At 42.4% G+C, this 14,973-nt stretch overlaps 1 protein-coding gene across 1 annotated transcript; it reads left to right on the top strand.

The window, feature by feature from the left end:
• Positions 1-123: 123 nt before the first annotated feature.
• cchcr1 (coiled-coil alpha-helical rod protein 1) lies at positions 124-14,523 on the top strand. The gene is made up of 19 exons (XM_076274328.1): positions 124-326; positions 549-870; positions 965-1,120; positions 1,273-1,390; positions 1,510-1,704; positions 1,875-2,038; positions 2,227-2,341; positions 2,462-2,572; positions 2,735-2,878; positions 3,374-3,484; positions 3,745-3,851; positions 3,933-4,045; positions 4,217-4,289; positions 4,436-4,560; positions 4,898-5,086; positions 5,670-5,771; positions 13,084-13,235; positions 13,822-13,963; positions 14,303-14,523. The coding sequence occupies exons 1-19, from the start codon at positions 260-262 to the stop codon at positions 14,440-14,442; spliced, it is 2,646 nt and encodes an 881-aa protein (XP_076130443.1). The 5' UTR covers positions 124-259; the 3' UTR covers positions 14,443-14,523.
• The last annotated feature ends 450 nt before the right edge of the window (positions 14,524-14,973 follow it).

Raw genomic sequence — 14,973 nt, 5'->3', positions numbered from 1 at the left:
AATTTGCCAAACCTTTATCACACTTCTGAGATGAATCCTGTATCCTCTGGTGGGCGGTACTTAAGTGAACCAATGCTTCTGCGCAGAAGAGAAAACGGAAGTAACGTCCCGACTGTATTTTCAAGGAACGTTTCAAAGCTGATGGCGCGTTTACTTTATCGTTATATTTTGGCCGTTGTACAGATGCTTGGATATCTACGTTCTCTATAAGTAAGGGTATGTATTAGCAAGGTATTGCTTATTTGCAAAAGCAGACGGAATGAATCTTCGCGATACCGGCGAAAAGCTGACTTCTCCAGCTGATTTCATATCAACAAATGTTGGAAGTAAGTAACAGCTTGCTTCATTCCTGTTAATCAAATTGACTTATTTCAACTATTTGTGCTGGCAGTTTAGCTTAGCAAAGTTTGTTAAGCAGATTTGTCACTATTCCGCTATCTGTGTTTGGATGAGTTGCCATAGGAAACCGCATGACTAGAATGATCACAGACGTACAATTTCAATTTTCTTAGACATTTCTGTGAAAATAATTGTACTCCTTTTTCCAGGAGATACTCAGAGGAATCTTATACCACCTTCTCATTTCATTACGAACCACCAATCCACATCTGCATCAATACCAGGACAGCTCTCCTCTGGACCAGTAACAGACCGTGCCCACCACTTCACTCCTTCGTCATTGCCAGGACCCCAGAGATTTGCTGCGACAACAGTGCCTTGGACCCTACCATCCACAACTGTGCCAGGGGACCCATGGCTGGCCATTGCCCAGACCAACAAGGAGATACTGGAGCTTCGTGAAGAAAATCAGAGACTCAAGGAAAAAAGGGACCGGTCACCTTCGGCTCAGCACAACACACACTCAGCTAGGTAACTTCAAGCATTAGGCCCACTAACATCTCTAAGATATAAACCAACTCTGGAGTACTCTGAGCAAGGTGTGTATTTTGAACTGTCATCTCAGGTGTGGAGAGCGGTGTGGGCTGGAGTCGGAGTGGCGTCTGGATCTTGAGAGGCTGCGTGCAGAGAGTGAGAGGCTAAGAGGCCAGGTGGAGACCCTGAGAGACAATGCTGTCAGACAGAGGGAGGAGATGAGGGACAAGGAAAGCACTATTCACAGGTAGCCTATTCCAATTGTACCCGTCCCAACCACTACCCTGTTTGACTGACGTTTATTGGTGGGTCCATAACACTTGTCTTAAGTTTGGTTTGGTCAACTGGTCATGAATACTACTTGATTATGTCACACCTAACCTTTTCCTAAAATATCAGGCAAAATCATGAGCTGGAGGAGTTGCATGCAGAGATGTGTCGCTGTAAAGCTGAACTGGCCCAGAATGCGTTAGAGTTGACTCAGAGGAAAGAGGAAAGGGAGAAGCTCCTCTCTCAGGTCAGTGGAGTACTGCTACTACTATGTCTCTCTCTGTGGTGATGAATACTTTTCCCATAATTCAGCTTAACAGTTTTGAATTTGTTTGGCAAATATTGCTAAATGGTTTTGTTGGACAGTTGGACAAACTCCAGAGGGACTTTTCTGAGGAACGGAACAGGTATCTGAGGGAGCTGGAAGCCTCCTGTAAGGATGTCCAGAGACTCACATGTGAATCCCAGAAACAGAGTGTGCAAGCCAAAGAGGAGGCCAGCTTAGAAGCAGCAAGACTTCGAGAGGAGCTGGAGAGAGCCGTTCAGACACATCAGAGTCAGGTCAGCTGTAGGTTTGGTCTAAACATGGAGCACTTTGAATGTAGAACTGTCAACGTTATGTTGAATATGTCCTTTTGGATGTTGTCTTTATGTTGACCAGTGAACCATAAAACATCAGTGCATACCACAAGACTGACTGTAATTTGGAAAATCTGTGTCTGACTTTTTAGATTGAACAGATGTCGGTGGGCCACAGAGAAGAATTGGCCATTTTGAAACAGGTGAATTCTGACCAGCAGCTCAGACTGAGTGATGTCACCCAGGAAGTGACTTCACTTAGGGGCCGTTTGCAGGATATCAGCACAGAGAGAGATGGTCTACGAGAACAGCTACGGTATGTCCACTTTTAGGCTATGGAAACATAAGGGAAAGTCAAATCAAATAATGTACATTATGTTGAACAGGTTTCTTTTGGCTTATGGCAGAATGGGTTTCCCAGGGCACAATATTGCTACTGCATAACTACATGGGCAACTTGTGATTTATAATCATCATGTTGTTTTGCTTTTGTCTTTTGCTCAGGCAGTTGCATCAAGACTTTGAGGTTCAGGGAGAGACAATTCAAAGTCTTCGGACGTACATTGGCCAACTTACTCCAGAGAGAGGAGAGCAGAAGAGGCTGACAGAGAAGATACAGGTAGAGAACGAACGTAAACACAACCATCAATTTATCCTTTGGATCTGACTGTTTGCAAGGCAGAGTGTGAATGTAGTCTTTGGTTTAGATTTTTAGGCTTTTGTTGTGATTGTGTTACAGACACTGGAGAAGGAGAGAGAGGCCCTGCAGACATCACTGGAGCTTGTAAACATTAGACTAAAGTCTGCAAATGACATTGTAGCCATCCAGGAGAAAGAGCTCACTGAAGAGGTGTGTGGAGCGCTGTTGATCTTGCACAATGTTCATACATTACTGTGCTAAAAAAATATACTACACATGGCAATGTATAATGGAACATATGCACAGTGCATGCACTACATGACTGTATTGAGGTTAGCCCTTTAATTGGAAGATGTGTTGGGTTTTGTGCAGATGAACTGCAGCTCTGTACTGAAAGGCAGCAGCAGAGGCAGCAAAGTGCTGGCTCAGTGGAGACACAAGGTGTTCCTGCTCCTAGTGCAACTCCGGGCCAAAGACCTGCACTTCACCGGGGAGAAGAACTCACTGCACTCCACTGTCAGTCCACTGTGTGTGTGTGTGTGTGTGTGTCATCAAGCATTAAGCCTCTACACTTAATTGTGGCTATGCCCTGTGCATAAAAATTTATGCACTGGAGCAAACAGCATGTCACAGATGACTGTACTGCCTTAATGATGAATGTTGACTCTCCCAGGTGCTCATTACTGGGCCCAATAACTTGATTGCAATACGCATTCTCAGTTGAAATTAAAATAATGATGCGGTTACATACTGTGTAGTTAGTTTTACACTGATTAAAGCTCTATAAGCAAGGCAAGGCAAGTTTATCACAGAACGGCAATTCAGAGTGCTTTATAAATGAGCTAAAAGAACAGAGAGAGGAATAAGATATTAATAAAAGGTAATGGGCATAAACAGGTAAGTGCAACAAAAACAAGGAGTGTGCGAAAAAAGTCTCTATACTCTCCTGCAAAACAGAACAGTGTGTCTGTGTCTATGTCTGTCTGTGTGTGTGTGTGTGTGTGTGTGTAGATCTGTTCTCTGGAGGAGGACTTGGAGAGAGAGAGGAGCCAGCACAGTCTGGTTCAGCACACGCTGCAGGACCGGCAGGCTCAGCTGGACCTCCAGTGTCTCCACACACAGGTCAGTCTGACATGGTCTCTGCCTCTGTCTTTGTCTTACGATTTCCTCGTTACTTGACAGACATATCCAGCCACTGTCACTGCAGGCTTTCATGTAACTCACAAAACTGCATGCTTCTTAGGTCAACACAAGCTCCAAGTCATTTGCATATTTGAAGCACATTCATGAAAATTTGTGGCAGTTTCCAGAAGCAGTGTTTTACAAACGTAATTAGTAACGTAATTACAATGTGTTTGTATATATCTCTGTGTGTTCAACAGACCCTGCAGCAGGATTTAGCCAGTGTCAGGGAGGAAAAGGATAGACTGAGCCAGGACAAGCACAACTGCACAAAGGCCCTAAAGGATATCACGGAGAATGTGCAGAGGTACAAACAGAAGTACAAAAGTACAAAATAGGTCGTAAAACTAGAGCAACACAACTCTTTCACCTCATATTTCTGTCTTAGCTTTGGTGTTCTGTTCGAGAGGAACATGGCTGACATGGAAGATGCTCAGAGTCGTCTCAGTGGCTTAGGACAGAGAGTTACTTTTGCTACAAGGAGAGTTGATACCATTCAAGGTATGTTTGCTTGTTTGTTTTACATTTGCCAAAATAAATAGAATCCTAGTTAAGTTTACATTTCATGTACATACAGGTGATGGTATTGAGTATTGACTGACATGGGGAGTCCTCTCCACACTCTATGTTTGAATAAAGTATGTAAATGACCCACTCTTTCTGCATGTACAGGTCTACTTATGAGAAGAGAAGCTTTACGAAAAGTCCAACAGACAGCAAAACCTATAGAGACCCTTTCAGACAGGTACTAATGCTTACACAATCAGCTTTTCAGGATGCTGGAGCAGTCAAGCACTAAAGCAAATAGAATATGAAAAGATAAGATCACTTTTAAGATCATTTGGTGAGGTACTGTATTTTAACATCCAAACGGTTCTTTACTGTGTACAGAAGGTGCATTGCTGACCTCCAGGCAGAGGTGGCAATGTTGAGCCAGGAAAGGGATAAACTGGCCCAGGAGCTCAAACGCACCCCAGAGCTGATTCAAAGTGCTCTCTTCGACCTGCAGGAGAAGAGTGGGTTCACCCATATCCCCTTTCAGCACTGGCTTCGTGTTGTCATGTTATATTAGTTTCAGAGGCTTCAAGTTCAAGCTGGGCTCTGGAAAGCACCTTGGGGCATATTTATATTTTATGAATATTTTAAAATATTTCATATTTTAAATAAAATGTAATTGAATTAGTTAACATGGTGTAAATGCCACTTCTATCAGAAGAACCTTGCACTGTTATGAAAATGTTTTCACTTTACGTCATATCTGGGAGCTGAATCCCTCTCTTTACTGTTATGAGTCCCTTGGTGTGGCCATTGAGTTTCCCCCAGCTGACCTGTATGTCATGTGGCTGCCCCTAGTGGACTCTGAGGTTGGCCGGCTGAGTCAGGCCCTGCTGGAGAGTCAGCAAGAGGCTATGAGCTCCGAGACCGGTCGCCGGGAGACAGAGCTGGAGTTGCAGCAACTGCAGGAGCGTGCTCAGGAGCTGGAGGGCCTCCTCGCGGAGCTGCGTGAGGAGGCTCAGCTTAAGCAAGAGGAGACTGAGCGAGGTGAGCCAATGCGAAAGCTTCTTAAGATGAATCTCAGTTTTGCCAGAGAGAGTGAGAAATCCTGGTGGATTGTGTCTGCTGTGAGAGGTGTGTGTACAATAATGGAAAACAATATTGTCCACCCACTTTAAGATCATGCATCACCATTAGACATACTGCATGTAGTCTAAAGAGTTCAAATGTGAAGGATCAAATTCTGTGGACTTTTGTGTGATTTTATAATCAGCATAAAAAACAAGAATCTGTGTTGAATAGAAAATGATGGACATGATATAACCTCAAAGACTACTGACTACTGCCCACTCCTTCCTAATTACTAATCTGAGGTCCTGGGTTCGGCAGCGAAATAGGTAACAGGAAGCTACATTAAGGCGGGGACTATACATCCATCTTTTATTATTTGACTTCGCTCTGGCCACAGTGCGCATGGCCACTGTCGGCAGAATATGCGGTCAAACTCGCACCCCGAGAGTTCAAGTTTTTTCTGTCTGAAGTCAGAAGCTCACTGCTGCTGCCCTCTAGTGAAAACCATGTGAACTGAGCGTTGTTTTGAGTCCTGACCTGTGCTGTGTCCTGCTCACAGAATCCAAGCAGAAACTCTCGGAAGTGGAGAGTCAGTGTAGAACCCAGCTGAGAGCCATGGAGGCTCAAGTGAACACGGCCCGAAGAGAGCACACTAAAGCAGGTAAAACCCCTGTCAACACACCGCCACAGCACAGCTAGTCACCCATCCAACATTGTGTACATTTCAGAACCTACCTTAATAGATATGCAGTGCTTAAAGTGTTCACAAGGATTAAAGTTCTCCGTCATAGGACGGATTTCCGTCAATTTGATTTTAGAAATGTCATATTTGAGATCGATGCAGATCCGATGAGAAAAAAAATAGGAGGGGGGGGGACTGTCACCTTTGCTTTTCCTTTTTTAAGGCCACTACAAATATTAGGTAAATGTTTAAAGACCTAATAGTGTTCTTGAGAACTTTCTGTGTCTCAATCCGTGACCGCTCAAGAAGATACGTCCTATACGGCCTACGTCAGCCATGAGTTTCGCTTTGTATGTTGTAGCTACACACTTGTCTCGGACGTTTGCTTAAAAAAAAGAACACGTATGGAGGACTATAACGGTCTAAAAGTTGGATTATAGTGACACAATCGAGACAGCTGATGAGGTTGGCCAATCCGTTTAACTTTTTTGGATATGATATTGTGAGCTCTATGTGCGAATTCGGAGGCTTTGTTCTTTCCGTGCATCAATGTAGACACTTACTATCGCGAACTCTTGTCAGGGGAGGTCATTCATTTTGGGTGTCACCTATGACTTGAACAGATAGCCTGCTATGCCACCCGATGTAGGCTACTATTATTGTTACAGTTTTTAATCAATGCAACTAACATTATGTGTAAAGCGACGCAATATAAACCGTAGCCTATGCAATTTATTATCCCGTCTGTTATGACATACAACAATGTTTTTCACAATTTGCGACGGAAGGTTTTGACTGAGCGTGTCGAGTAAGGGGGTCAGTCGTGTTTGTGACGCAGACAGCCTTGTAGCCTATTTTGCTTAGGCCTCACTTTTAACGACAATAGGTTGTGAGTGTATGTTGACAAAAAAATAACCATACAATTAAAATAGTCAACTTAAAACTTTGCTATAAAATATTATTAATTTATAGCACAAAACCATAACCAGTGGGCCTACCAGAACCTCGCATATTAGCGTCATGATTTGTGTGCGTCTATTTGGCAAGGCCACTAGCTGTCATGGATGCGTTGTTGCTAAAGGAAGGCAGGTGTCAAAAGTTAAAAAATAAATGCAGATGGGCAGCTGATGAAAACGGGGGAGAACTAACAAGCCATGGTGTAAAGAAATTAAAGTGCCAGGAGTTTGCTTTTGCGCGGTTCGCTGCAAGAAAATTGTTTATGGATGCAATAGGAAAACGTTTTAGCACGCCACCAATCAGAAGACCGCCATAAGGTTAACGTTCGTGCACTTCAGGACATCTTCCCTACCTGGTGCAACTAGCCACCACGACAGAGGTAGGCTACGTTTATCTATGGCTGACCGTTTTTACGTTTAGAAAGTAGGCTATGCATGTTCTTTCATAGCGCAACACGACCTGTCCTTAACCATATCGCAACCTCTTGTCAACCTTATACAATCTGTTGCTGAAGACAAAAGCGCCGTCTCCAGATTGTCGTTACAAATGCGCAGTCCTCCTGCATGAGCACACACAGTATTGCTGCTCATTGGAAAACTGAGTTGTCTGTAAAACTCAAAATTACCATGTTTTCATTAAATGCGGATGAGGCAACAAATGGAAATATGAACAATATCTAGAATGTTCTGATTTGTTACTTTGATGAGGAAATGGGAAGTCTTGCAAACTTGATTTTATAGATTTTACTTGGTGTTGAATTGCATATTAACAAGAAAAAAATCTCCCCTTTAAACACTTTTGGCCTGAAGTAATTAAATAAGAGTGTGTTAAAGCCTTTCTACAATATTGCTGCAGTAGAAAAGAACAGCAATGGCTAATCAGCAATGGTCAGGGATGGTACTAAAATATATTTTTGTTCATCAGGAAAACTCAATCTCAATCAATTACACTCTCAATTCGCCTTATTCACATGGCGGCCATTGGCGGCTAAAACGAGGCTACAGGGTACACAAACCATAGGATTGTTATGTTCTATGCATTCACCTGTAGGTGGCATTAATTATATAGTAAGTGTACCCTGTAGCCTCGTTTTGGTTTAAACAATGGCCGCTGTGTGAATAAGGCGAATACTCCCTTTACTTTGCTGTTTGCATCTTTTTGTACATTAAAAACCAATAGGTCGCGACCGCAAAAGGGGTGCTATCTCTATAGGTAGATATGAACAACGTATGACTTATGGCCTGAAAAAAGTTCAGTCAAACGATTTTTTTTCACTTTAATCCCTGTGTTCAGGCACCGTGCCTGAATTCAGGCGTGAGCTGCTATGTTTAAGGTTTGAAAATAGGCAATGAGACTACAGTATATGTGTGACGTCCTCATAAATGTCTGATAACTTCAGGCGCAGACATTTTTTTTTTTTATGCCTTTAATGATAGGACAGTGGAGAGTGACAGGAAGCAAATGGGAGAGAGAGCAGGGGTGGGATCCGGAAAGGACCACGGGGCGGGAATCGAACCCGGGTCGCCGGCGTACGGTGCAGGTGCCCCAGCCAGTTATGCGACAGCTGGAGCCATTAGGCGCAGACATTTTTATTGCTTTAAAGGGACACCAGGCAAGCCTGATGCTTTTTCTCTATGAAACTCCCCCTCGCTCAGTCTGAAGCTCTCTTCCTTTTCTTTGCATCTTCCGTCAAGGGTTTTCGCTGCTTCTTCGCCGGCTCTGCCATTATACACACTTTTGCAACAATCGCTAGCGTTTCGATTGTGTAAAGGTGTTTTGATCACTAGGGCACCTTCCTTTGGTAATTTCATAACAAGTGCACAGACCTAAGCGCTTTGATAACAAGTGCACAGACCTAAGCGCTTTGATAACAAGTTCACAGACCTAAGCGCTTTGAAAGACAGACCTTCACCTCATTTGGGTGTGTCTGGTAAAAATTTAAGCTTTTCATATTCACGGCCCTCTGCCACTTCCCTCTTTGAGATGTAACCTGCATCTTGATTTTCAAGGTCTGACAGGCACTTTTAATCTAATCTAATCTCTACACAGAGAGAATGGAGAGCTAGTGGATCGTGAGGAGATATTAGAAAGAAGAAGAAAGTGCAAAGAGTTATACATTTCTTATCATCGCTTACCCTGCCTTTAGGGTAGGGTAAATGTTGCCAAATTGCTATATCCTATAGCCCGCTGGTCACCTGGTTTGCTTTGAACATGGAAGCGCAAAAAGAGAGTAAATTAATTTCATCTGATCATTTCCTAAATTACCTTATAATATTTGAATCTTGCTGGGTTTATTGCCCTTTTGGATTATTCACTTTGCTCTGAGTACATAATATTCCCAGAAAGGCTTTGTGCTACTCTAGCATCCTAGTGTGTACAACATGCAAATAATTAAGTGTGCTTGCAAAGCAGCACACTTATTGTTCTTCTTAAGTTTTCTTCTTATTATTATTATTATTATTATTAATATTATTATTATTCCCGTCTCCCTTAAATTTTTTCTCCCTGTGCCTAGGCCCTTTGAGACAGAGACACCGTTCCAACTTTAAAACGTCCGGGCAGTACCGGTGTAACTTGCTCGAGAAGATGACGTCAAGTGGGCGTGTCGTTCGTCCGCCATATTGGATTGAATAGAAAGCGAAACTAAATTTTCACAGGTCACAAATTTGGTCCGAACGCCACGAAACTTGACGTACATCATCATTGGACCAAGCCTCACAAAAGTTACTAGAAGGATTTTTGATTTTCGAAAGCGTTTGCCCGTCACAGCCAAACGAAATCGGCGGCGAAGCTCCGAAACAGGAAGTCGTCCATATCACAGGAACACTGTCACATATCGATACCAAATTTTGTATATGAACTGGGGACTCCAGTGTGAGGGTGCATAAGCTAAAAAAAAAAAAGAAATATTCCAAAAGTTTCCATCATTTGGCAAACCACCCACAGGTATTTGGTAACTCTCCCCATTCACCTTTCCACCATTCACCTTCTATCACAACTCCTGTCGAGTATGCTCAATCAATGCCTCTGAGTATCCACAATGTCTCCAGGCAACCTTGCCCAATCATGAAATCCTTGCTCTGCCATGGGATAGTATGGACTTACGAACTGAAATCGCAAGGAGAACGGTAGCTATATATAGCTTACATAATAGAGTTGTTTTCACATTGACGGTATTCAAATAAAATTTTTCATTATTGTTACATATCATGATGGGAGAGTATTATTAAAAATGTTACAAGTATGCAAATGCATATGTTTACGGGCATTTAGGTTTTACTGTGTTGTTTTGTTGTAAAGACATGCAAGGCATTCTGGGCCATGTAATAGACAAACAGTGGTCGGCAGCGTTAACTTGATTTCCATACGTATTAATATGAATAGGTGTTTCTGTAAACCTAGGGACAATAAACAGCTATCTCTGTTACAAAAACGAGCTGGTAATCGCTCATTGAAGAGGGAACTATGATAAAAAGAATTTTTTCCTCAAAGCATGGATTTGACGACAGTACAAGCAGAAAATACCTTGAAAAGACTCTCCGTTTATTTGATGTTGCCATAGCAACGCAGCCTTCAGAGCAAAGATTCTAGAAGAGCTTCAGGGAGACACGTTTTGAGTTCGTGGCCAAGTACCTAAAATATCGGTTTCCATGTGTATGTGCTGGATGGCGTGCTTCATTTATGAAAGTAAGTGTTTTATAGAGTTACAGACATAATGAGTCATGTTGTAGTGGTCAACATAAATGTGCCCCTTCTGTTATTAGAATGCTAAGCGGAGATTTAAAATCATTCATTTCTTGTGTGGCTAGAAGCTAGCTAGCTATGTCAGGGAGGAGATGTTGCTGTAACGTTAACGTTATGAGATTTATGTTGCTTGATATGCTTGTACTCGTAACTTCGTCACTCGTAACTTTAGGACTCCTATTTTTTTTTACTAAGAGTAATTCAGGAAGTAGCGCCTGAGTCTGTGACAGCTTAAGCGAGGACTCCTAATAAGACCGATTCACAAACAATGTTTTGTGGTGGCATTTCACGTCGCGATGTTTTGAAATGCGTCTAACAATCACGAGGGAACAATTTTGCATTGTAGGCATAATAACTAAGGGATGCAGTAACACCACCAACAACAACCAAAACTAGCCTACTCATTGTTTACATGTACATTAAATGTAACGTTTCATTGTGAATCAAATTAAAAGATTCTCCTCTTTGCAAACGTTGGCATAGGCATATGGTGACAGATTAATTTAATAATGCTGCTGTATGAATCACGGTAAGCACGAATGAAGTGGCCACTTCTTAATGGGACTCACTGTATGGAAGTAGGCTAAGTAAAATAGAGATGTTTAAAATAAGATAAAGTTAGGATATGCCCGCTTGACAACGGCAGAGATAACTGTGGCCTTTGGCCATAGCAACCATCCATTTAGAACGACTGGCCTTCATAGCAACCAAGGATCTTAGCTGTGATTCATGTAGCTACAGTATGCATGCAATGTGATGCAAAGTATAGAAAGGTGATGAAATATACAGAGACAGGTCAAGAAATATAGTGCAATGTAGACAGTAGTATACAGTTGATTTACAGAAGGTGGTTTAGAGTAATATGAATTAAATATAAATATGTGCAGTGTATTAGCAGTTATCTCATACAATAAGTAGAATAATGCATGTAGATGTAGCAGTAACAGTATAATAGTAGAAATAATAATATAGATTTAGGCAGTGTATTAACAGAATATAATAAAACAGAATAATTATGGATATTCAATTTGACAAATATATAACAGAAATGTACATAACATACAGCTATGTGCAGTGTGGAAACAGTGTCATTGTAGTGGAGAAACAACAACTTAAGAGTAGTAAGAATAAGTCTATGTGCAGGATGAATAGTATGAAGATCAGTAGAATAACTATGTATAAATGTAATTACAGTAGGCCTATGTACATTTGTAAATAAATAGAAAACTATGGGTGAGAGGGATAAATTAATTTTATTTAATCGTAAAAGTAAATTGCATTCAATTAAATTGCAATTAAAAATCTTTCCAGTAGGCTTTAATGTCACGCAAAAAGTACAACCAAAGCTGAGCTTGATCAACTACAACGTCTAAAGAACCAGAACTTCAGTGTAGTTTTTTGCTGGGTCCCAGGCCATGTTGGTCTGAGGGGAAATGAGAAAGCGGACAGTGCTGCTAAGCAAGTCCTCAATGAAGAAGTCACAGATGTCAAATCCGTGCCCCAGACCTTAAACCTATACTGAACTCTTACATCACAGATAAGTGGCAATCTGAATGGGATTAATGTACCAACATCAAGCAAGGAATGGGAATTTTGGCACGTTTTCATGATCCACTGGGTCGTTATGGGCCACACAAAATACGGTGTTGCTAAAATTACTCCTATTGTGGCTATTAGAGACATGCGTTCATGAGTATTCAGCTACATTCAATGAGTTAAGTAAAATACATTCACACACAAAAAAAAAACATCACTAATGTTGTGGACATTACTTTATTCTGAGATACATCAATAGGCTCTCAAAACAATCCCAAACAGACATAAGGTCTTTATAGAGCAAATCCATATAGATTATTTGTCAAATAAACCAGTAAAACAGAATTAGGGGATGGAATATATAACATTCACACTCATAGCTCATATTTTGAAAATAAATCAGTGAAAAAGTATCCTGACAAACAAGCAGCATTTGAATTCCTTAGTCATATTTCATCATTTCAATTCTTCTAGGTTACCTGATAGCCCAGTTTGAGAGGTGCAAGACACGTGACATTATTTATTTTTGCAGCCAATCACTGCTGTTGTTTTATTTTATTGATTTGATCTTAGTCATAGAAGCTAAATTCAAAGGCAGGCCACAGGTAAAATCCAACGAGCCGCATTCACCCCACAAGTCAATAGTTGAATAGCCCTCTCCTAGAGCTTTTGCGGTATTGCCACTGCTCCAACACTGAAAGGCACTGTTAGAATGCTTGGATCAAGCCAGGTTCAGCATAGCGTATGCCACTGTCTGCTCATGTTGGTGACCGGACCAGGGCAAGCACACTTTTGCAGTTCCCGCCGGAAATGCAGTCTAGTTCTTCTTGATTCTTCCCTTTGATGATGTGCTATTTGTGCACAGTGTGTTGCCCTTTAAAATTAGGTCCATTAATGTGTGTGTGTGTGTGTGTGTGTGTGTGTGTGTGTGTCTGAGTGTGGGTGTGTCTGGTGTGTGTGTGTGTGTGTGTATGTGTGTGTGTCTGGGTGTGTGTGTATATGTGTGTGTGTGTGTGTGTGTGTGTGTGTGTGTGTGTGTGTTCTATACACGCAGTGGTAGCTCTGCGGCAGTGTGAGCGCCAGGCGGAGAGGGCTGGAGAGCAGGAGAGAGCGGCGCACGCGCTCCAGAGTGAGCATGCCCTCAAAGAGATCGCTCTGCTCAACAAGCAGCTCAAAGAGAAGGACAAAGACAGAAACCTGCTGCTTGTGAGTAAACGTATAATCACACGCCACCCACACACCTTCATATGTATGCAGTCGGTGAACTGGCCTCCTTCTGTACTTCAGTTCGACCAGCAGCCTGGAGCTACCTGCTGAGGAGAACTAAAAAACTCCAGTGACAAGATCTTATAGGAGTTAAAAGTCCTGCTGTGTTTTTGCCACATACTGTACTTTTGCTTGAACCGGCTCAAGTTTGTTTGTTGTGGAACTTTCTGTCACTGGATAGTATCTCCATTTTCTTTGTAAACAGATATTTGTGCTCTTACATCAGCCAGAAGAATTCAATAACAGCAGCTTAGTCTGATCCTATATACGTTTTGGCTTTAACAATGAGGCAAAAATATTTTCTCAAGAAGGTTTAGAGAAATCACGGTTAAAAAATTCACCTCGAGCAAACCTGTGATGATGTTGTCAAGGGGAGAGACAAAAAGAGAAGGTTCCTTTTTAGATGAGACAACCTGGAGCAGCAGAGTCCTCTTCAGACAGCGGGGCCTGGAGGCAGCTCCAGGAGATAGGCAGCGCGTGCCGAGTCGCTCTGTCCTTTGATTCGCTCCTGTGATTGATCTTGCAGGCGGTGGTGCACGAGCAGAAGCTGATGGGCGAGTACAGGAGACTCAGGGGCGCGGCGCGCCGCCCCTCACAGGCCTCAGATCAGCAGCGGGAGCGCGAGAGGGAGAAGGAGGAGAGTCCGGTGCTGCAGCCCCAGGCTCACGGTAACCGTGTTTCTGCTCTCATGGTTTTTATCCCAACAGTGTCCCAACAACACAGCATGGGTGAAAAATACTTTGTTTTGTTTTTTTTTTTTAAACGGGGGCATATTTGTCAGCCAACAGAGTAAGACAAAGGGCAAACAATGTTAGTGGTAATGAATTCTGAGGCCGACTGAGTAAACAACTATTTATTTCCTAATGCCTCCAGTTCACGCAGCGTTGTTTTCTGCAGTGTTGCCCGTCAGTGTTGCCCTCTTTTGACATGTGAACGTTTGCTAACAGGACGCTGCGTCTCTGATCATCTTGTACCCTGTCTCTCTGACTGTCCCTGTCATCTCTCAGACACGTTGCTGTCGGTGCTGGGCGACCTGCGGGCTCTGAGCACGGCCGTCATGCACAGCTCGGAGGAGGGCAGCGAGGAAGAGGATGGAGGCGAGGAAGGTCAGGGAGACAGAGCCACTAAGGCCAGTCTCCTCCGATAACTAGAGTTTTTAAGAAGATTTTTTGTTTTAAAGAGATCATCTGATTCTGAACATTTTTCTTATGTGATTTGTATGTTTTTAGTTCGCAATAAATGATTTATTCACTCACAACATGCATATTTTCATGTTGTCAAACTGACGTGTAACTCTTCCTTTCCTCAAAGCACATCTCAAGACCTTTTTGTTTAATGATCACTTTTCCTCCACACCTAACACATAGCTCCATGCAGTTTCCTAAAAAAATTAAGTTATGTGTACATTTAGTGACTGTACAGTTATTGGCCTGTAGATGGTGGTGCTGTGCGAATGGTTGGTGGAAGAGGATATTGTCTCACATGCACTCTTTCTTGCAAACACACATACATATATCAACACACACACGCATATACACACGTACACATGCACACACACACACCTGCACACACACTCACATCTACAGGCACAGATACACACACACACATGTACGCACGCACACATACACACACAGACAGAAACACACACACGCACATACACATTCACACACACACACAC

The sequence above is a fragment of the Alosa pseudoharengus genome, unplaced genomic scaffold (assembly GCF_046254945.1).
Source record: "Alosa pseudoharengus isolate Yale_2024_CS ecotype anadromous, Long Island Sound unplaced genomic scaffold, YU_APseudo_1.1 YU_APseudo_1.1_scf_8, whole genome shotgun sequence".
Taxonomy (NCBI): domain Eukaryota; kingdom Metazoa; phylum Chordata; class Actinopteri; order Clupeiformes; family Clupeidae; genus Alosa; species Alosa pseudoharengus.
Note: the sequence above shows the minus strand (reverse complement) of the source record. Positions and strands in the feature narration are given on the sequence as shown.

Bases quoted from the DNA above. Each gene is read 5' to 3' on its own strand.
- cchcr1 (XM_076274328.1), top strand. From the start codon at position 260: ATGAATCTTCGCGATACCGGCGAAAAGCTGACTTCTCCAGCTGATTTC. The intron at 4,046-4,216 runs GTATGTTTGCTT...CTGCATGTACAG, and splicing joins GAGAGTTGATACCATTCAAG to GTCTACTTATGAGAAGAGAA. The intron at 5,087-5,669 runs GTGAGCCAATGC...TCCTGCTCACAG, and splicing joins GCAAGAGGAGACTGAGCGAG to AATCCAAGCAGAAACTCTCG.